The sequence below is a fragment of the Aedes albopictus genome, chromosome 1 (assembly GCF_035046485.1).
Source record: "Aedes albopictus strain Foshan chromosome 1, AalbF5, whole genome shotgun sequence".
NCBI classification, from domain to species: Eukaryota; Metazoa; Arthropoda; class Insecta; order Diptera; family Culicidae; genus Aedes; species Aedes albopictus.
In genome coordinates, this window is record NC_085136.1 from 67,154,865 (window position 1) to 67,177,887 (window position 23,023).

Genomic DNA, 23,023 nt, shown 5'->3' on the forward strand with positions numbered 1-23,023 from the left:
AACGCCGCTGAACCCCCATTATTATCAATGAAATCTCCTGAAACCATCTGGAACCCGCCTGAAATCCTCAAAAGCGTCACTGACACTTCTTGAAACCGTCCGGGACCCCTTGGAACGCCCCTGGGATACTCCTTAATCTTCTTGGAACGCCCCTGAATCCTCCTGAAATGCGGTGTAACGCCTGGGAACTCCCTAAAATGCCTTGGAACGTGGTAACATATTGAGTTTCATGATTGTTATTCTTAGTTAGACATCGTTGACCTTATTTTCTACCTTCAATGTAACAATCCAAATTCCTCTCATTTTATTTCACAGAGGCACCAACTACAATCTCCTGCATCACAACTGCAACACCTTCAGCGAAGACCTTTGCCAATTTCTGTGCGGCATCGGCATCCCCAAGTACATCCTTGACCTTCCACAGGAGTTCCTGTCGACGCCCCTCGGCCAAAGTCTTGCACCGCTCATTGCCAGTCTCGACTCGGGTGGTGACCCAACGGCCAACTTCCAGCACGAGTCGGACTTCCTACGAGGAGGACCACGTGCGACCAGTCCCGGGTTCGATCAGCTCAACACCCAGATCGAGCAGGCTCGTCAACAGTCGCAGGAGCTGAACGAACGGCGGAACAAGATCCGCGACAAGATCGACAAGAAGAGCAAAAAGAAAGACAAGAAGTCGAAGCGGGAAAGGGGGCAAGGTTCGGGTGAAGGGTCGGATCAGAACTCTACCGGGATGTCCGAAGGGGAGGCAGAATCCATGAACGGCAGCAACGGTGTGAATGGATCCATTCCACCGGAGATGCTTCCGTCAGAGATGGTGCGCAAGGAGGAGGAGGCCGAACGGTTGGCCGAGGAGGAGCGCAAGAAGAACCGGGAACCACCGATCATCTTTAAGGAAGTTGATGTAAGGATGTACTGGGGGGTGATGCGGGGTAACTGAAGCTAATCGATCGGTATTTTTCTAGCCAAAACTCGAACTTGAATGTCTGGTCAACCTAGTCGACGGGAAACTCTCAGAGGAAGAGCAAGTAGCGGTGGACGAGTTACATCAGTATCTGCTGTTGGGTGAGGGTGCTTGGGCTTTGGGTGACAGCTTCCTAGTATTCGTTGGACGCATGCTCCGTGATAGTTCCCTGTCGACGGAAGTCCGGGTACACTTGCTCCGTGCTCTGGCCAACGCTGCCCTGAAGGACGATATCATTCTGCTGCTACACCAGGACCGGCGAGATCACGTGTTGATGAACTTTGCCCAGGACATTGACCGTCATCCGCCGGAGGAGCAACAGGCCATGGCTCTCTTTGTAAGTTTCTAGGATGAACTGAACCTTTTGTTTGATGACCTTTCAATCACGATTCATTTTTCCAGATGTGCAACTTGTTCGAGAACGACAACGCTTCCGAATGGCTGCTGTACATCTCCGAGTGGCAGTACAGTAACCAGTCGATTTCGAACATCCGGGCCACCACCAAAGTAACGGTGCACTGTCTGCTATCGGCCTGTCCCCGACTGAAGGACCTTGGCACCGCACTGGTCCACAATCTAGCCTCTAAGGAAGTCAAAACTGTGGTATTCGACGACGTTGCGGTGGAAATCTCGATGGCCCTGCTGCAGTTCTTCAACTCCGAACCCTCAGAGGAGCATCTCTTCCGGACGATGAAGGCCCTGTCCAAGTTTGTGATGGTAAGTGTAATTGATCGTATCGTAAGAGGACTTGACTGAAAACTGACTTCTTCCAACAGGTTTCCCCAGATGTCCCGCAGTTCATCCAGATGATCGGACCGCACCCCAAGACGATGCGAGGCAAGAGCGAGCGGATCAACGAACTGATTGATCTGATTTCCAAAAAGGTTCGCTAACCATTTTCCCTTCCTCTATACTACGCCCAAGGCTCGGTTCTTTTAGTTGAGTAGTTGAGAATTTAGCTGTAGAACCAAAGCGTTACACAATACATACATTTACACACACACAAACCTTAAACACATAAACCTTAGGCAGTCAGTCAGTACGATAAGTTGGACAAGGAACGGTGTTCCCCAGAGAAAACGGATTAAATTTAAGACGCCATATTTAATTTTTGCCTCCGCCTACCCCTTTCCAACTAAGGCAATGTGGAGCATTTGCATTTTCATCCAACCACCTCTATTACTCTAGTGCAATTTTCTGGCTAAATTAGTACCATGTCCGTACCTTTTGCACCAAATCAGTTTAGTTTCTCCTCGTAGAGAAATACATACTCCAATTGTTATGACGAATGAATATGAAGAAGAACTGTTTTCGACGCGATGACAAGTTTTTTTCTTTTAATTTTTTGGTTGAAACTCGTACTAACGCATTATACAAATAATATATGATATTTTTATTGAAAGTGATCCTCATGCGTGTTTAAAATGTCCTTCGAAACGTCCTATGTCTGTTAATGATAAGTTATGATAATAAATCAAATTGAAAATAAAATATTCCGATTAAATATGTAACCGTTCGAGAATTGCGCTTGAGGTATGACAACCCAGCCAACACAAAGTCTTATGTGATGTTGAATAAGATGCTAAAGTGGAGGCCATATGCGTACCTGCTTCCATTTGACCGCGTGTAAAGTGTGCGTATATCGCCTCCACTTTTGTTTTCTTTCCAACATCAGATGTGATCGTGTGTTAACTGGGAAAACAGGAGGCTTCCCAAAATCTAGGAGCATGTGTGACGGTGTGACGATGGTACCGCTCCTTTGTATGCCAGCAAGATTAAACAACAAGTTCGACAGCGCACCATCGCTGCTTTAATCCGTCTAAGGTTTGGAAGGACATCAAAATCTCATCCTCAACCTGTACACTTGACTTCGTTCCATTAAACATACCATAAATCAGCCTAATCAGTTTAGTTGAAAACCCATGTTTTACCATTATCTATCATAGCATAGCTTATTTCTTTTTGCTGGAACGGCCACGACAGCTACTGTTTTTTTTTATAGAATGAGGAAATGTGCTGACCAGATACCCAAGAGGTGGGTCCTCGGGTGATGTGAGGATCGACCCACTAAAACTTCATTCTCTTTCTTGCTTACCTACGCGGAACACCCGTTAGGGGGAACCATATAGGAATACTCTCTATTTTTAAATTTTCCACCAGCTACCGCCTTAAGTTGACCTCTCCTGGAAGCTTGGGTTCTGGCTAGTACTAGCCATAGACTACCCGTTGGACTCAAGCTCCCGGTATCTCCTGCATACTCGACTGCTCGAATGTCATAGGGTACTGATATTCTGAAAGTAACTCTCCGGCTATCTCGGCCGTTTTGGTTACAGCCCTAATAGCTTCTACCGTCAATCGACCTTTCCGGAAACCAAACTGGTTATCCGAGAGCCCAGAGTCATCTGGTTTCTCGGTTAGACCATCAGCCTCGAAAGAATGATCTGTTCCAACAGTTTTCCGGAGGTGTCCAGAAGACACGTAGGTCTGTATGCCGACGGGTGGCCGGGTGACTTCCCGTGTTTGGGCAGTAGAACCAATCTTTGCCTTTCCCACCTCTCCGGAAATTCATCTCTTTCCAGGCACATATGCATAGGCGTTCTGAACATATGTATCAGGGCATGCCGCGATGGCCATCTAGATGGCTACTGTCATGACTCTTTGTTCAGTGCCAATTTAGCCGCCCTGTATGCCTCATTTCGCTCCTTTCTACCCTCATCGGTGCGAGCTTTTTGCATCCCCCTTCTAGCTCTTATGCAGGAAGCATGGAGTGCTGCGTATTCTTCCCGACTAGAAGATTCTAACAAAAATATAACATTATTATAACAAACCCTGATATTTATAACTCATTGTGATATAATCAAGTTTTAATATCTTTGGGGTTTAAAAATATTATATCTCAATTATATCATATTATGTTATAATGTTGTTTAATAACTCATTGTAAAATAATTTAGTTTCCATTACTTGACATTCAGAAAATCATTTTGTACAATTGTATCAAAATATGATAGGAACTAGTTCTCTTGAAGCTAAAACTTATATCATATTTTGTTATAATATTGATCAGATCATTCATAACAAAATAGGTTATTATTTTAATTAGACCGGTGTCCTTTTTGTTACAATTTTAGTTATTTTAACATCATCCTGCACCTAGTTTATAACATAATAAGTTATAGAAAATTTTTATAACACCATAACACAATGTGTTTTAAACTTGATAGATTTTTCTAGTCGGGTTGACCCCACCAGTATACCGGTATGCCTCCATTTCTGGGTAGGGGTCGCCTTGGCACGCACGGTTTAGAGTTCCGACTAGATTCTCACTCGATAGACCGTCGGTGTTACCCTCCATAAGCAGTCGAAGCGCGAGGTCGAGGTCATCCATCCTCGATGATTGCCGATGACCTTCTGCAGTGACCTTCTTCTTCCATGTTCCACCCTATATCGTACCGCCAGGTGGTCACTGTGCGTGTACTGCGTGTACCAATCGTCGGCCCTCCAGTCTGAGCTAGGGTTTTAGACCCGGGCTCCAGAAGGTCACCTACGTTCAGTCTAGCCATAGTTTCGGGTAAGTCTTGTTCGGGCTCGTTCGGAAGTTGACCATCAATGTTAACTTCTTTTCCCAATCAGCCTAGATAGCTGTGTAGTGTCGGTAGCGGTTGTCTCAATTGGCTAAGAATAACACTACGGATCGCCTGATCCAGTGGTAAGAGTCCACTAAACAGGTGACTCCTAATTCATGGTGCTATGTGGCTTTATGCTTACCGTGCCAAGGAATGAATGGTTAGTGGGGTCTAATAAAAACCTAACCACAAACGGAGCCTGTGGAGAATTAGGGCGTCCTCCACAGTATTACGCCCTTACTGCGCTAACCGGAGCAATGGTGCAGTGGACCTTGCGTTTCTCCGAGATAATCAGTTGCCTTTCTTAAGTCTCAAATCTGAGGCTAAATAAGGGCGGGATTATTCAAATGTTGTTAATTAGCTTAAATTACTGCCTATATGGGTTCGCTTAATGCGTTTTCGCCATTGGCGTTTTTCAATTGATCACGATTTGGTTCGTCGTTGATGTTTCCTTTTTGTGCTGTGATTGTGAAGTGCGTTATCCTGTCTAGTTTGGGTAGTGGCTACGACAAGGAAACCTCAGATCAATTTTCAGCGTAAAAAGCGTATGTAGCCCAAGTGCATCTACTTCAAAAAGTTCATTTTCGTAGGGTAACTTCTGTTTAGGTTACCTTGTGAACCCAGCTTTGCTTTTTTCATTATAGATGAACTGTCGTGCCTCGAGCATGCTCTATTTTAGAATAACGTTAACAGTATGTTTCAACCTTTCCTTATGAATGCCTTCAAGCAAGCTCTTGTTTTCAGCATCTTTTCGCTGATATTTGGCATCTGAAGTAGCTCAAACATTGATTTGAGATGCTTCAGTTTGATGGAATACTTAGGTAGTACAGTTCATGGTTAACTTAACATAGAATTGCACCTAACCCAACTCTGCATGAGCAGAATTTGTCATGAGTTGACTGATTGGCATGTGTCAGATGAGGACTCTCCATTTGACCTCTTTGCACTTTGGAGTGTTCCTTCGCAAACTTTGCGTATTCAGACGTCCCTGCTCAACAAGCTAGGGAACCTGTAATAATTGATTGCGATCACATTTTATGGATAACTCGCTTCCATTGCTACTCCAAAAGAGTTTCATTATGGTTTTGTTATTACAACGCCCTTCATTGTGGTATACCATAGCTACTGCTTTGAAAGAAGCTTGTCCTCTGCGGTCTGTGCGGACCGCAAGAGGTATTCCTGAACGGAACTCGGACCTGTTCAAGTTCTAAATATCTTCGGATAAACCAGTCTTTTGTATAGCTACGAATCTTTAGCTTCTACTCCGAGGATTGTAGCTATAGAATCGATTTAATGAGCACTAAAAAGTTCTGCTTACTTCAAATCTCCTGCGAGCAAATGGGGCTTCATCCTATTTTTCTCCAGAGGGATTTGAGTTTTTCAAACATGTTTTGAACTCTTGTAGTTTTCTATTGGGTATTTTCATGGCATGAAATTACTCTGTAGTTTTATCCCGAAAGGGTGCGTACGTTGTAAAAAGAAGGAATAAGTTCCAGATTTATCTTGTAACGTCGTTCTTTCTGAAATGCATTGTCGATTATCATATCTGTGATGTTCGTCTGGCTAACATGCCTGTTCATGTGAACTCACATGTCTCCCAATTTGGGATGTCCACAGTGACTCTTTTACATAAAGTTGTATACGTTTTCAAGAAAGCACTCGCTCAAACGTAGTATTTGCTTGGATGATTTCTTGAATATTGAGGATGCTTTTGATGACGTGCCTTTCTATGTCATATTGAAAGTCGCATGACGTCGCAAGCTACCTCCAATGAGCTATAGGCTCTTTTTACGCTTATGCGTTTTACAGTGTCCTTTTCACGGCACTGATTAACCCCGTTGTGGTATGAGCTATGAGCTCTCGTTGCGCTTATACGCTCATTCCCTCTTCTAGGGCACCCCTTCCTATTTCATCACCTTTCCCTTTCCCAATTCCCATCCCTTGTCCCATTCTCCCTCAGGTAAATGATGAAATAGGCTCAAATGTATGGCGATGGCACAAATGTCCCAAATGGAGGATAACGTGCCTCTGGAGCCGGCCTTCTGATACCTGATACCTGATAGTCAAATAGGTAAACTAACTTTCGAAACGCAAGACACCCATGAAATCATCTTATTCTTAGTTATAGGGCCACGTTTGCTTAGGGGGTGCATATTACCCCACGTTCCCCTATAAAGAAATGGATATAGTGAAGTGAAGCGAATAAAACCCAGCAGGCTGCGATGGGCTGGACACGTAGCTCGTATGCCGGAGGAACGACAAGCTAAACCTACATTCAGCAGAGAACCAGGAAGGATCGATCGGCTTCGTGGTTTTTTGCCGAAAGGGCGTGCCGTTGAAAAGGATAGTTTTAGCTTTAACCGTATAGTTCAATTCAACGGAAAGCTACCTGTACGACAAAAAGGAACCGAGCAATTAGCTATCTATTAAACAAATTGATGGCAATAAAACAAAACCGACCATGAGATAATAGGAAAATTGCACCACACGCCCATCAGTTATCAGCAGCAAAAGTATATTCCTGTCATTGTCGTCATTTTGTTCATCCCATTGAGAATCTATCACAAGGCCATCACAGGAGAACCCAATGTGTAAATGAAAATGACTTGACGGATTCAGTTTTATCGTACCTATGTTCCATTATTGGGTTATTTTTGGGTTCTTGGTTTGTGCTTCATTACTTCCCATTAGTAATCTCTTGCATTGAGCAATACGAAATAGCATTGCATCTTGTCCGCGCTGACATCCGTCAACAAGTTGACACTGTAAAACATATGCCACTGGGTAGTTTTATTGCTCCCATCCAGTAGCGTCTTTTTATCCGGTTTGTTAATGTGACATGGTGGCACATCTATTTGATTAGTGGTGGTAATGTAATGCCCTTAATGCAAATATGTACCCATTCACGCTCGGGCGATGATAACACACGAGACCATACTACCTTCCACATAGTCCAATAACTGAGGATGGGGAGATATGGCATTGTTCCTGGATGGATGTTTTATCTGACTGTGGATGGGTGTTTGCGAACAAGGCTTCTGGAGCTTTGTCAATTCGCGGTCGATAGTCACTTCGGTAAGGTGTTTTTTTCTCAGATCGACAAAATTTCAAAGGTCGGCTGAACACCAACCCTTTAGAGAATAGAATAGCATTCGTTGAACAATATTTGCATGGAATACGATGAGCAACACCTTTATGAATATTGAGAAAAGACTAAAACAATTAAATGCCATAACAAGAACTATAGATTCAAGAAAAATAAGTATACAAACATCAAAAAGAGAAGAACAACACAAAAAATCAACAACAAATAAAAAACTAAGAAAAGAAAACATAAAAAATTAGAAAAATAGGCGAACAACATTAGAACAGACATTGAAATAGAGTAACTAGTTTATTGACATCCCTTTGGAATAAACATTGAAAACTTCCTCCTCTTCTAGTGCATCGTAATATTTCCTTCTCCTATCAAAGTACAATCAACCCCGAAAAGATTTCACAGACAACTGCTGTTGACAATTGATTAGACGACGACGACGACGACGACGACAGTGAGCAGGAAGATGATTCTCAGCGGCCCTCAAAAGTGACCGACTTATCATTTGTGCTGGGATGATTACTTTACGACGACTGTGGCACAGTCTGTGCGCGCTCCCCAACTGTTTTGGGTTCTGTCTGTCTCGCGATATCCGCGGTATCAGTTCGCACTGAGAAGCGCCGAAGATTAGTGGCGGCCGGGCTTTTGTGATAATTGCACCGGGGTGCCCTAGCAGCTCCAGCAGAAAAACATGAGTTCCGCGCCGGAGGAGGAAGAGTTGCGATCCCTAAAATCGAAAGGAAGTCGACCGGTCAACTATGAGAGCTGTAAAACGGACAATGGAGTTTCGTGTGGAGTCGAGTGTGTTAAGAGGCAGGTTCGTCAGAGGATAAGCATCCTGAACTGGATTGCGAACTACAATCGGGAAGATGTGATATCGGATTTTATCGCCGGAGTTACACTGGGATTGACCATTATTCCGCAGAGCATAGCGTATGCGGCGCTCGCTGGATTACCGTCGCAGTATGGTCTTTATTCGGCTTATATGGGTGAGTTTAACTATTTGAGTTGTTGTTGAAAACGATAATTATGAATTAGACATCTCAAAAACGTATACTTCTGTCAATCAGAAGTCTAAATCACGTTAGCGAGATATACATAATCTGCGGAAACTGATCTAGATAGATCTTTCAATACCACCAGAATAATAATGTATAAAATGTACCTAACTGACCTCACCCCTTTGTTTTTGTGTTGTAAATTTACAAATGTTGATTGTTATATTAAGTTTGTCCGCGCTTTGTAGCGATGTTTGTTTTGGAGTTTAATATTATTGATTCAAGTAATGTTGTGTAAGACCAGTTCAATAAGTTATAAGTTTTTCAGTGAGACCAGATAGGTCAGTAAAGAGCGAGTAAAGGCGCTTTAGCCTAGGCAATAGGGCCAGGACACGGAGTAAATACCTGTGTTCCATCCCAGGAAGGACCAAAGACTAAGGACCAAGGGGTGACATTAACCTTCTTAGCATAGTCACCCCCACCGACTTTCAACGTATTTTGCTTTTCATAAACTGAGCGGTTGGTACGAGATGTCCCCACTCATTGTTTCTATTGTTGTATTAAAACGCCGCATAGTAGGCCTGGCCGCTTTAATGCTTGTAATGCATCTCCGATGTTCTGCAATCATTAATAATGACAAGAAAAATGATGGAAGTAATCAATTCTATCATTTTCCAGGATTCTTTCAATGAATGGCTGTGTATGTGTAGACTAGACTAGAGACCAGATAGGTCAGTAAAAATCAAATAAATTAAATAAATATACGACGCTCTAGTGATCCCGGTGCCGGTATGCATCCCAGAGGGTTGGAGTCTTCAGCAAAGTACTTTGGATTGGTTGGTACTACATTTTAATGTCTTCGGTTTTGCTCTAGATCTTCTGAAACTGATCCAGATCAGTTGTATCTTTTTATATGGTTATGTAGTGTTCAAGATATCCTGAAATGTTGAAGTCTTTGAAGAAGTACAGGGGGTGGCCAAAATGTTTGGGATAGGCAATTTTTTTTCTCTCATAGAAAAGTTCAACATGCTGTAACTTTTCATAGCGTGCATCCAAAATTCACAAATTTTGATTGGGTATTCTTTCGCAAAGCTCTTTCGTAAAACACTATTTTTTAGACAACTATTTTTTTAATTTTCAATTCAATATTGTGCATCGGTTTCCCAGATATGACAGTTCAAAAATTAGCTGTCTGAAAATAGTGTTTTACAAGAACGGTTCTAGCTTTGCGAAAGATTAACCAATCAAGCTCAAATTTGTACCAATGCATTGCAATGATGCACATATAATAGGTTGACAAACAGTCAAAATTTGAGAGTTTTGGATGCAGTCTATGAAAAGTTACAGCATGTTGAACTTTTTTGTGAGAGAAAAAAAAAGTTGCCTATCCCAAACATTTTGGCCACCCCCTGTATGTTGGATTCATTGCACAGTGGTCCACAAACTAGATTTCCGAGGAAAGATGCAATCAGCGCCTTCAAATAAGTTTTTAGACAAATATGGTCTTCTACATAGTTGACCTTAATAATGAGGCCCTCTTTCCATTGTGCATGAAAATTAGGGTGGAGAATAACTATATACATTCTTCGGGAAAGTTGTAGATCTATCAATTTTAAGTAAGCTTGCTGGAAAAACCTTTTTTATAACTTTAAAATTGACCGATCTAGAGATTTTTTTCTGAATAAGCTTAGGGTGGTTCGAGAAAAACCAGTTTTCTGGCATTAATTTTTTCAGTTTCGATTTTTCATCAAAGTCGCCCAAGAAACACTTGTAGAGCATTTGAAGACGCGTCGTTTCGTGCGTTGAGATGGTCGTCATCTCTTTCGGTTCAATGGTTAAAGGTGTTTTTCTTAAAAAATCATAGTTTTTTGAAAAAGTGATATGATGGGTTGGGACAAACATGAAAAATATCTTTTGCCCGCATTCAAAAGAAGAAATGTTGTTATGAAACATATCAAAAAATTAGAGGGGTATTATTTTTGTAACTCAAGTAAAAATACTTGAAAATTGCCTATTTTTCTAGAAAATCATCAATGTTTTTTGAACGGAATGACGTAGCAACATTCTCAGCGCACAAAAATGCGCGTTTTTTGAAAGCTCTAAAAGTGGTTCTTTGACTTCTTTGCGAGAAATTTGAAACATAAAAGATAAAGCAATAAAACTATGGGAAAATGCTTCAAATTTGGTCAAAACGGTTTAACCCGAGTAGGTGGAAAAATCTGATTAATAGCATATTCAGTTATTATTGATGGCAGACAATTAAACGTTCCATTATAAATACAAAACTTTCCATAAATAATTCGAAAAGTCCCAGTGAAGAAACAGGGGTGTAAGCAGTAATAAATAACAAAAATTCCATTAACAAATAAAAAAATGCATAAATAAATCAAAAGTTTCCATAAATAATTGATTTTTGAGCAATTAAAAACGTCAAATATGCAATGAATTATTCAACTGTTGCAATGAAAAAAGCCAATTTTCCCACCAAAAAACTTCGAATTTTCCATAAATAAATTCGATTTTTCCATAATAAATTAGAAAATTCACAATAAAAAATATCGAAAAAGCAATAAAAAATTAAAAAAATGCAATAGAAAATGACGAAATTACCCATGAAAAACAAATGCAGGAAAGTATGATACAGTGAAATGCTAAATCGCACTTATATGATTGAAACGACTGATAAGCTTGCGTAACTATGATTGCAATTCACCGAGCATTTGCTTGCTGTCCGAATTCGCTATCGCTCGTCGGACCTAAAAAAGGGATAACATCTATGTTTTCATTACACCGGGCAAATTCTTGGATTTGTGGTTTGCCTAGAACTGAATCGATGCAGTTGCGGTGCATCGGATATCGGAAGCTTCGGCGGCCTTCTGCCGCCTAAAGCCTTTCTCAAGCCTCTATGCGGCTTCGCCACATGGTCTACATAATTTTTTGGTGGTGGATGGAGAGCATATATAATACTGATACTAATATTTAAATTAAATCAGTAATAATAATAATTGTAATAGTGAATTTCTAAATCCAAAAAAGAAAATAATCAAATATGGCATCACTGACAAGAACTTTCGGTTTCGTTCGTGTCCTGAATCGCGCTCTGAGAGCGAATCATTGGAATGCGTAGAATCAGTGTGGTCATATTTTCATATCTATTTTCACCCTCCATAAAAAAAAAAAAAAATCTTGACCGTTGGTTCGTAAGAGCCACATAGATTATGCATGTTATGATGGAACTTTGTATAAAGCTCTGTAAATTCATGCAAATATGTATAAGTGGGTAAATAATCCGGAAATCTTCATTTTTAGATTTCTAAATGATTATCAGTACAAAGATGTGTACAATTACAGAGAAATCTGCATGTATAGCACCACTGCCTTGAATAGAGCCCAACCAAACTGCGAGATCGATTGGAAAAGAGCAATGAGAGAATACGAGCGAGAGCAAGAGTGTTCGAATACATCGTCGGGTTTGTGGTTCTGACCAAGAGACTCGTTCGGGATTCCGTTAACGATAGTTGTAGCACACGGACGTGTGAAATTTTTGCGCGACGAAAAAAGATGGCGGACAAGCGTCTGGAAAACCTTTCCGCGGACAATCGTTCCGCGGACAAGCGTCCCGCGGATAACCGTTCCGACAATGGCGTGGTTGAAGGCGCTCCCAGTCGGTAAGTATAATACGATTTTCTTCAGGAGAATCGTGAAGGTTGATACTAATTATGTAAAGGCAGCAAAATGTGGTAAAAAAAAAAAACACTGTTGGCTGAAACTTGATACAAAAAAAAAATTTATGGCACAAGAAAACGAAACGAATCAAAAGATTGAGATCGTAAAAATGGCGGAGAAAGAAAAGCGAAAAAAAATCATTTTGCCAAAAACAAAAAGAGCGGAAGGTCTCATGGCAGAAAAAATAGTAATAAAATACCAAAAAAATAAAAGAGTGGGAGGACTCCAGGTATTACGCAATAAATATAAAGGCCAAAAACAAAAGGAGCGTCGGTTCTCATGGCAAACAAATTAAAATACGTGATAAGCCCTTTCAAATCATGAAAAAAAATTAAACTAAAGCTTGCTCAGAAAATGTATCTAAAAAAAATACATATGTGCATATTTCTCTATAATCAATTGCAGGAAAACGAAAAAAAAAGCTTCGAAATCTGAATCAACGGTGAAAAAAACTTCAAAGTTAACCGTGGCGGTTAAAGAGCTCGCTGCGTCGGAAGCTAGAGCTGAGCTGATGCGCACTGAGCTTGAAAAAGCACACGAAACTATACTATCGCTCCAGGCAACGTTGAGAGCATCTGGAAATAACGCGGTAGAAGTAAACAGCCTGGAATCCGGAAGTGACATTGGCGCTGCGAACGCGCTTCGAAATGGTGGTGCGACGCCATATTGCGCACCCGGGAACAGCGCAATGGAAACGAACAGCGTAGAGTTCGGAAGCGACATTGGCCCTTCAAGCACACGACGCCACGGTGGACGGGCACCTCCAATCAACACAGTTGAAGTGAATGGTGTAGAACTCGGAAACGGCATTGGCCCTTCGAGCTTGCATCGAAATAGTGGAGGTGAACCGACCATGGAAGTCTCACGTTTTATGTCGTCAGTTAACCAAATTTCGGTCTCCACAATCAATATTCCGGAATGCAAGTCGTCGGTGGAAGGTGAAGGAATCGGGAAATTCGAGTTTGAATCGTGGAAGGACCTACTGGTAGACTCTATGACACTCGCCGGAATAACTGATGAGCCAACCCAGTTTGTGGTGTTTAAGGTCAAAGCAGGCGCAAAGTTAATGGAGATCTTCAAAAATACGGCAACAACAATGGACAGTCCAGACCCTCAAGCATTTCCTTTCACGAACGCCATGCACCGGCTCAAGACATATTTCGGGTCTAGCTCGGACATCATGCTCCAGCGACGCAAGTTAGCAATGATGAATCAGAAACCAGACGAATCCGATGTTTCGTTCATTATGAGGGTGGGTGCCATAGCCAGAATGTGCGATTATGGTACCGAAAAGGAATTTGAGGAGATTGTCAGCACCGTGGCAGAACAGGCAAGGAACAAAGAAGTGCGAACAGCTGCGCTACGGATGCTCAGCCGTAAGGGAACGCTAACCGAGCTAATTGACAAAGTTCGTGAAATTCAAGCCGTCGCCATGAACGAGGAGTACTACCGCCTCAGACACGGAATTGCAGAACAAGCCACAGTCGCTTCGGTAAGCGTTAGTCAAGGAAGAAGTCAGCAGCGCTTCTCACGAGCTCCATCGAACCTTGGGCGTTTTGCAAATCATCAGCCTCGACGTTGGGATGAGCAAGGTGCCAGGCGACCTGGGATGTCCGGATGGAAAGCTCCAGGTGGAGAACGCTGCTTCAGGTGCAACAGCATGTTCCATAAACCTAGCGATTGCGTTGCGATTGATCAGACATGTTTGAAATGTGGCCGAAAAGGTCACTTCAAGCGGGCCTGCAAGACACTTATCCGGAGTGGCAGCAAACGACAGAGCGAATCAGATAACTCGGGTATCGAATCGAAGAGAATCGCATTGGTGAACGAGGAAGAAAACACAAAGGAGGAAGAGCGACCGAAGGAAGCCGATGTAGGTGACAAGATGTATTAATTAATCGATCATTTCATACACTTTTTAATTACAAATGAAGTTATTTAACGTTGAATTAGTTCCCAAATTGAACTGTTTATGAAACTTGTTGCAATAAATTCACAAGTGGAATAAAACACATTTAAAACTCGTGTTAGTGTCTCTTCATGAACCCATAGTAGTATGACTTGACTTCGTTTTCATTAGAAAGTGCAATTTCATAATATTTGATATTTAATTGACAGATACCAAACAAAACTCCGATGCCGTGTTTCGGGGTTTCGAACCAATTATCAAAAAATATAAATGACTGTGGATTAATTGTGGCGAAGGTATCAGGAATGAACTGCACATTTCTAATTGATTCCGGGGCCCAGGTGAATACCTTAACCGAGGAATCATTCAAGGTACTTCTCGACAACCATGAATACAGAGAAGGCGTATACAACATCCAGGAACGACCCGACCGTCCACTCAAGGCGTACGCGTCAGCCGGGGATATAAAAGTACTCTGTACGTTCGAAGCTCTCCTGTACGTATCAGAGGATCGCCCCATCCTGCTAGAGAAATTTTACGTGGTGGACGAGTGTAGATCCCTCCTGGGCAGACACACAGCAACTCGGTACAGTGTGCTTCAGCTGGGATTGCAAGTCCCGGTGTCATCTGAACTTTCCCAGTTTCCGTTGAATACCGCGAGAGGTATTGCTATGGTTGAAGAGAATGAAATATTCCCAAAATTCAACATGCCACCAATCCAAATTAGCTACGACAAAACGAAACCCCCTTGCAGAAACATATTTATGAGTATTCCGCCAGCTGTGAAGCCATTGGTTGAAAACCGACTTCAACAACTACTATCGGCCAATATTATCGAAAGAGTCACCGAAAACATGGATACTTCGTTTTGCTCATCCATGTTGGTAGTGCCAAAGGGACGAGACGATATTCGGCTCGTCATAGATTTGCGTGGCCCTAACCGCTACATTAACCGCACACCATTCAGCATGCCAACTCTTGAGAAGATCCTTGTCGATGTGAACGGTTCAAACTGGTTTTCAACAATCGACCTAACGAACGCCTTTTTTCACATAGAGCTTCATGAGGACAGCCGTCATTTGACAAACTTTTTCACGGAGTTCGGTATGTTCCGTTATGTCCGACTCCCATTTGGGCTTTGTAATGCGCCGGACATCTTCCAGGAGGTGTTGCAAAGAAAGATTCTAGCCGGCTGCAAAGGGGTCAAAAATTATTTAGATGACATATTTGTCCATGGAAAAACCAAAGAAGAACATGACACAAATCTGGCAGTAGTCTTGGCGCGACTCGAAGAGCATAATGTAAAGATCAACTCTTCAAAATGCGTATTCGCTAGCCAATCCGTAAAATTCATTGGTTTTGTCGTGACCCCCGACGGATGGCAGATAGATGAGGGAAAACTGGACGCTATTCGAAACTTCCGACAGCCTGAAACGTGTTCAGAAGTTAAAAGCTTTCTAGGGCTTATTACCTATATCGACAAATTTATCCTCGACCGTGCTACAAAAACTGAAAGACTACGCGCTCTAGCCAATGCTGATGTATTCTACTGGACGCCGGAGGAGGATCGAGAATTCAAATGTTTGCAAACCAATGCACTGCATGCCATCAAGAAACTAGGCTACTATTGTGCAACAGATAAAACTGAGCTGTTCGTTGATGCCTCAGCGATAGGCCTCGGAGCGGTTTTAGTCCAGTTTAACAAGGATGGTATTCCACGAATCTTGGCATGTGCATCTAAATCTTTAACGACCACAGAACAGAAGTATCCTCAAACTCATAAGGAGGCACTCGCTGTCGTCTGGGGAGTTGAACGATTCACGTTCTACTTGACTGGTAAGATGAAAAATCATATTGAAATTTATGTACGCCAAAAGCAAATAATATCTTTCCACACATTAGGAATTTCGTTTGTCATCCGAACAGACTCGGAAGCAAATGAGTTTATCTTCCAAAGCGAACACCGGATTGGAAAGCGGGCTGTTTCCCGAGCAGAAGCGTGGTCGTTGCGGCTTCAACCGTACGATTTCGCGATTAAAAGAGTGCCAGGATCGGACAATATAGCGGATGCCTTATCGAGGCTAATCAAAGCATCCGAAGAAGCAATTCCATTCGAGGATGACGACGAAGGCCACTACTTGTTCGCGCTAGACGCCGGATATATGGACATCACACTAGCTGACATCGAAGTCCAGTCAGAGAACGACGAGGAACTACAGAAGTTGCGGAAGGCTTTGAAGTACGGAAGCTGGCCCCGAGATTTGCGAAAATATGAGGCCCAGAAGAAGACTCTACACACGCTTGGATCACTAATAATCAACGACGAAAGAATCATCCTACCAAATTCACTTCGAACTAAAGCTTTGACCTCAGCACACGCCGGGCATATCGGGGAAGTCGCAATGAAGAGAATAATGCGTGAGTTCTTCTGGTGGCCTGGAATGGCAACCGAAACTGAGAAGTTTGTGAAGCAGTGTTCAACATGTTGCCAGTTAGCCCGGAAGAACCCTCCGGTACCGCTTTCGTCTCGTGAACTGCCAGACGCGCCATGGGAAGTGATTCAGATCGACTTTCTCGAAATTCCTAGCTGTGGATCAGGTGAGTTCCTAGTGGTAGTTGACATTTATTCTCGGTTTCTCTCAGTCGTTGAAATGCGTCGAACAAACGCTGACAGTACAAATGCAGCGTTATGTGACATTTTCAAACGATGGGGTTTTCCACGAATCATCCAAAGCGATAATGGACCCCCGTTCCAAAGTTCCTCGTTCTGTAAATTCTGGGAGGAAAAGAACGTAAAAGTCCGCAAGGCGATACCCCTAAGCCCCCAGTCGAACGGAGCAGTAGAGAGGCAGAATCAGGGTATCATAAAAGCGGTAGCTGCGTCTAAGATCGAGGGGGAGAGCTGGAGGAAAGCACTTGAACAATACGTGCACAACCACAACACTTTAGTACCTCACGCCAGATTAAATGTCACACCATTTGAATTGATGGTTGGTTGGAAGTTTCGAGGAACTTTCCCTAGTCTTTGGGGCTCCAATCATACCTTAGATCGCACTGATATACGAGAGAAAGACGCGGAAGAAAAGCTTATCAGTAAGTGCTACGCAGATAAGACTCGAGGCGCGAAACCGTCGGACATCAACGTAGGAGACGTCGTACATCTAAGCCAGCAACGAAAAACTAAAACTGATCCGACTTTTTCATCGGAACGCTATACCGTCGTTGCAAGAGAGGGGCCAAAGGTAGTGGTCGTGAGCAAAAGTGGAATCCAATACGCACGAAATGTACAGGACGTCAGAAGAGCTTCTGGCACGGAGATGGAAACTGGAGAACCACCGGCCAACGAGAGTCTGCCATATAGGCCAGATCCTACTGACACTCAAATCGTACAAACGGATACCGAAGTAAGTGCAAATGGAAGCAGTCCTCATCTACGTACTCGTTCAAACCTAAGGAAACCATCTAGGTACAACAGCGACTACATTTATAATGTGTTTGAGTGAAGGAAGAATGGCGTTTTACTGTTAATCACTATTATTAATAATGTACATTGTTCACAAAAGAAATCAAAATAAAATGAAGTAGTAAATGGTAGTACACAACAAGTTTGATTATAAATGAAAGATTTGCTGACCTGGGTATTCAAATGTACACACGTTCAAGTTGCGCTGTCGGACTCGTTTTAGAATTGCATTCCCAGTTTTGGATCAATGCAACTGTCGTAGTTATGGATGGTGTCAGGCTATTCGGTGAAAGGGCCTTCGGCTGGATGCCCCAACTTTGTTATGATTTATCTCATTTTACGTGGCCGCCTCCAGATAGGATGATATTCTTCAATTTGCGTGAGTACAACGTCGCTGGTAGCATAGAAACAACGTCTGGGCGATTTCTTCTTTAAAACCGTTACCCGCATTAAATTTGATATCCTAGAATTTGATGTGTGCTCTGGGATGTGACTCTTCGGGGCGTCGATTAGTAGGCCAAGAACCAGACCAAAACCAGCAGCGATTTGGCTGAAATATGAGTTGAAATTAGTCTAAATTTGTCTAAAATCGTTGTAGAATCTACATCCTACATCTGATGGTAGGACAAGTAGAAAAAAAAAACTGCAACATTGAAATCAACTACCCTACCTGTTTGTTGCTGTCGGTGTTCAAACGTCGTCCTGTCTACGATTCGATCGTTTATGCAACAGTATTTCCTCGATTACAGCTAGTCTTATGGCACTAAGTATTGCAATAATTGCAAAAAAAAAAAGAACTTTTCGGAATGAAAATGATCCAAAATGTTTCGTGACGAAAAGTAAACACGGACTTTGACAGACTTGCTCTGTCAGCTTCAGCTCGGTCGGTCGGTTTCGATCAGTTCGATAAATATGGATAAACAGGTCTGTGCCACATGCAAACCGATTGAACCGATTCAACGCACGGAAAGAATAATGTGATGAAATTCAATGTTTGATGCCCTTCTATATTATAAATTGTAGAACGATAGCGATAGAACGGTGGGTCGATTTAATCCAATATGACAAATTCATACATAGTGCTCCAAATTCAAATTAAAAAAAAAAAAATAACTGCATTGTGTTCATTATTTTTAACAATGCAGAATATGTGTAAAATAGAGAGAAGGTGGAAGACCCAGACATTAGATATCAGTTATAATTTGACACACCAAAGTGTTCGGATTAAGAGTAGAGAAGGGAAGTAATGTGGTGGATGGAGAGCATATATAATACTGATACTAATATTTAAATTAAATCAGTAATAATAATAATTGTAATAGTGAATTTCTAAATCCAAAAAAGAAAATAATCAAATATGGCATCACTGACAAGAACTTTCGGTTTCGTTCGTGTCCTGAATCGCGCTCTGAGAGCGAATCATTGGAATGCGTAGAATCAGTGTGGTCATATTTTCATATCTATTTTCACCCTCCATAAAAAAAAAAAAATCTTGACCGTTGGTTCGTAAGAGCCACATAGATTATGCATGTTATGATGGAACTTTGTATAAAGCTCTGTAAATTCATGCAAATATGTATAAGTGGGTAAATAATCCGGAAATCTTCATTTTTAGATTTCTAAATGATTATCAGTACAAAGATGTGTACAATTACAGAGAAATCTGCATGTATAGCACCACTGCCTTGAATAGAGCCCAACCAAACTGCGAGATCGATTGGAAAAGAGCAATGAGAGAATACGAGCGAGAGCAAGAGTGTTCGAATACATCGTCGGGTTTGTGGTTCTGACCAAGAGACTCGTTCGGGATTCCGTTAACGATAGTTGTAGCACACGGACGTGTGAAATTTTTGCGCGACGAAAAAAGATGGCGGACAAGCGTCTGGAAAACCTTTCCGCGGACAATCGTTCCGCGGACAAGCGTCCCGCGGATAACCGTTCCGACAAATGCATTTACGTTTATTGCTCGTTTTTTGACATTTATTGATAATTTTTTTTATTGCACTTTCTGAATTATTTATTGCTTTTACGATATTTTTTTAATGTGAATTTTCTAATTTATTATTGAAAAATCGAATTTATTTACACCGTGTCCAATAAGTTCTCATACAAAATACAAATTTAGAAAATATAATTTTATTTCACATCTGTGATTCATATTTTCAAAATGGATGCATGTATTGAAGGGCCACATAATGCTGATTAAATGAAGCATACGGATTAGAATAACATTATTTTCTCATTCCTTACCGATCGTTTGAAGCAGCCGGTCGTGTGTACCGTGTCTGAATCGCAGTCAATCGCTTTGTAGCCGGTGGAGTTTTTTTGCCCACCTAGTGGTTTTTTATATCGCGAGTTATTTATCCTACCGAGGACGAAGACGATTGTCTTGGGCGATCCGCGATCGCGGGAAGGAAGCAGGCATTGGAATAGTGCACTGTGCAACGGAAATTTAATTACCCACGCCATCAATAGCGGGCCCGACAACAACGGCGGCGCGCGGCGGCGGCGGTGACGAGTGTGACGGGTGATACAAAAGCAGCAGCAGCGTTTTGTCTGTGCATCCGAGGCATCACCAACAAACAGCTATCTATACACTCGATAAGTATAATCGATATTCGATCTCGCTTTGTGTTGTCCCATTCCTCCGCTCATCACGTCATCACGTGTTAGTTGTTTGTCCACTTTGCAATAACAGTAGGCTGAGGCTCTACAGTGGGCTGAGGCTCAACAGTGGGCTGAGGCCAGAGTGAGCAATTGTAAAATTTTTTTCTCTTTATAAATATCTAGATTGAGTTTAAAAAAGGGCGAAAGTAACATGAGAGAGTTCTCTTCATCGACACTCTCTTCTGCAATTTAAAGTGACAAGATGCAAATTCAATCGAACTTTTTTACCACTAGACGCTAGATTGCATCGCAACCTAGCGATTTATGACCAAAAAGTTTAACCATACTTGCATCTTGTCACTTTAATTTGAAGAAGAGAGGGTCAATGAAGAGAAATCTCTCATGTTACTTTCGCCCTTATTTAAACTCAATCTAGATATTTTTTTCTTCTTGTGAATTTTTTTTTTTGCCTGTTATTTTTTCTTATTAGCTAACGTTCCACACAGAGTGTGTTGAAATATAAACCAATTTTGTATTAATTCTTCTCCTGCGCATGGATGAATCCAATGGAGGCGAAACGCCTCCCAATGATATCATTGCTCGTACGCGGTTTTATCAGCCATCTTCGCCTGGGCCTTGGGTTGTCTATTTCCGGCGCAAATGCAAACCATTGAATATGCTTTCGATTTCTCGAGAGCTGACGCGTAAGTATCCTGGGACCGTTATTCACCAAGTGAAAGCATCCGAGCTGCGTGTTACCGCACCTAGCTACAAAGCAGCAAATGAAATTGCTCAACACGAAGCGTTTACTGTTGAATACGCGGTCTATGTGCCAGCACGAGAAGTGGAGGTGGAGGGGAAGATCCTCGACGAAATGCTGACATGTGAGGACATCAAGACCGGCTTTGGTCGATTCAAAAATAGGTCAATTCCTGATGTGGCTATCCTAGACTGTAAACGCTTATCTAAGGTTTCCATGGAAGGAAATAAAAAGGTGTACTCGCCTTCAGCGTTTTTTCGAGTGACTTTTCCAGGTTCCGTCCTCCCGGAATTTGTTGTAATTGATGGTGGTTTTTACCCAGTGCATCTTTTTAGGCCGAAGGTTATTAATTGTACCAAATGCAAGCAGTTTGGTCACAGTGATAGCTTTTGCGACAACAAGCCCCGTTGTGGCAAATGCAACCAAGCTCATTTGGAGGACTCTTGCACACAGGAAGCGGAAAAATGTAGCTACTGTGGCGGAGATCCACACGACTTGCAAGTTTGCCCGGCTTACAAAAGACGCATTCTAAATGAGAGTCGCTCTATCATAAGGCGCTCCAAACAGACATATGCGGAGATGGTGAAATCTTTCAAAACACCAGATTCCGTGTCTGAATCAGCTGTCCCAGTTGAAAATCCCTATCAGGAGTTGTCTTCCGATGATCAGGACGATGGCGAAACTGATGAGGGTGGATCTCTTTCGGAGGTACACGCACCTGGAAAAAGGAAGTCATCATCTTCCCCGGGATTGCGCCGAAAGGTCTTTTTAAAGTCTTCCCTCAAAAGTTTGCCTAATGTCAAAGGAGACGGGGTAAACTTAAAAACTCCGAAGAATCAGGTTCCTCTAGCTTCAGATCCATGTTGTAGTAAGAACCTGTCCCCCTCGTCTCCGCTTGTTAAATACACTTCAAAGAGAAATAATCGACAAGGTAGCAAGAAAAAAGCTACCAAAGTTCCTCGCAGTTCAAGTAAGCCTCCTAGACCCAAGCGAGGACTGTTTACTTTTAGGGTTCTCGTGGATCGCTTATATAATGCCCTCAGCCTTCCAGAAACATTTAGAGGCATTATTGATATGTTTATACCTACAGTAGAAGAATATCTTCGGAATCTGACACAATCATGGCCCCTCCTTGCTGCGATCATATCTTTCGATGGATAATTCATCAAGTGAGGTACAAGATATGATCACTGTGCTACAGTGGAACTGTCATAGTCTAAAACCTAAATTAGACCTGTTTAAGTTTTTGATTCACAACTCTGATTGTGATATATTTGCCCTTTGTGAAACATGGCTTTCTTCTGAAGATGAACTCAACTTCCACGATTTTAACATTATACGCCAGGATAGAGATGACCATTATGGGGGAGTTCTTTTGGGGATCAAAAAGACTTACTCATTTTATAGAATTCCAATCGCGACTCATCCTGGCGTAGAAATCGTCGCCTGCCAAATAAACGTAAAGGGTAAAGAACTTTGCGTAGCTTCCGTTTACATTCCTCCAAGAATTTCAATTAACCGCCGTCATCTTTGGAATGCGGTTTCTGCACTATCACATCCAGTTTTAATTCTGGGTGATATGAACGCGCATGGTACAGGGTGGGGCGAACCATATGACGATAATAGAGCGGCCATTTTCTATGATTTGTGCGACGATTTCAATTTGAACATTTTAAATACAGGTGAAGTGACACGTATTGCATCTGACGGCAAAGAAAGTCGTCTCGACCTATCACTGGGGTCAAGTTCACTATCATTCGATTGCTTGTGGAAGGTAATCGAGGATCCTCATGGTAGTGATCACTTACCCATTATAACCACCATAAAACATAATAGTGAAAGGTCAGACCATCCAATTCAGGTTCCTTTTGAC

At 42.1% G+C, this 23,023-nt stretch overlaps 3 protein-coding genes across 4 annotated transcripts in view; all 3 read left to right on the top strand.

The window, feature by feature from the left end:
* Nucleotides 1–2,370, top strand: part of LOC109401916 (uncharacterized) — a 74,702-nt gene extending 72,332 nt beyond the window's left edge. For both annotated transcript variants that reach the window (XM_062844723.1, XM_062844724.1), the window contains 4 exons: nucleotides 316–904; nucleotides 966–1,301; nucleotides 1,367–1,681; nucleotides 1,741–2,370. In XM_062844723.1, the coding sequence (XP_062700707.1) occupies nucleotides 316–904; nucleotides 966–1,301; nucleotides 1,367–1,681; nucleotides 1,741–1,857 (1,357 nt within the window). In that variant the 3' untranslated portion in view covers nucleotides 1,858–2,370. The remainder of the gene's footprint in view (nucleotides 1–315; nucleotides 905–965; nucleotides 1,302–1,366; nucleotides 1,682–1,740) is intronic.
* A 5,613-nt stretch (nucleotides 2,371–7,983) lies between these two features.
* LOC109414690 (sodium-independent sulfate anion transporter-like) overlaps nucleotides 7,984–23,023 on the top strand; it is a 60,043-nt gene continuing 45,003 nt past the window's right edge. Inside the window, exon 1 of the mRNA XM_062845091.1 lies at nucleotides 7,984–8,676. Coding sequence (XP_062701075.1) covers nucleotides 8,379–8,676 — 298 coding nt within the window. The 5' untranslated portion in view covers nucleotides 7,984–8,378. The remainder of the gene's footprint in view (nucleotides 8,677–23,023) is intronic.
* LOC134285067 (uncharacterized) lies at nucleotides 11,702–14,633 on the top strand. The gene has a single exon (XM_062845081.1). The coding sequence runs from the start codon at nucleotides 12,923–12,925 to the stop codon at nucleotides 14,303–14,305; it is 1,383 nt and encodes a 460-aa protein (XP_062701065.1). The 5' UTR covers nucleotides 11,702–12,922; the 3' UTR covers nucleotides 14,306–14,633.

What these genes read in the sequence shown, in the direction of transcription:
- LOC134285067 (XM_062845081.1), top strand. Translation starts at nt 12,923, where the DNA reads ATGCGCACTGAGCTTGAAAAAGCACACGAAACTATACTATCGCTCCAG.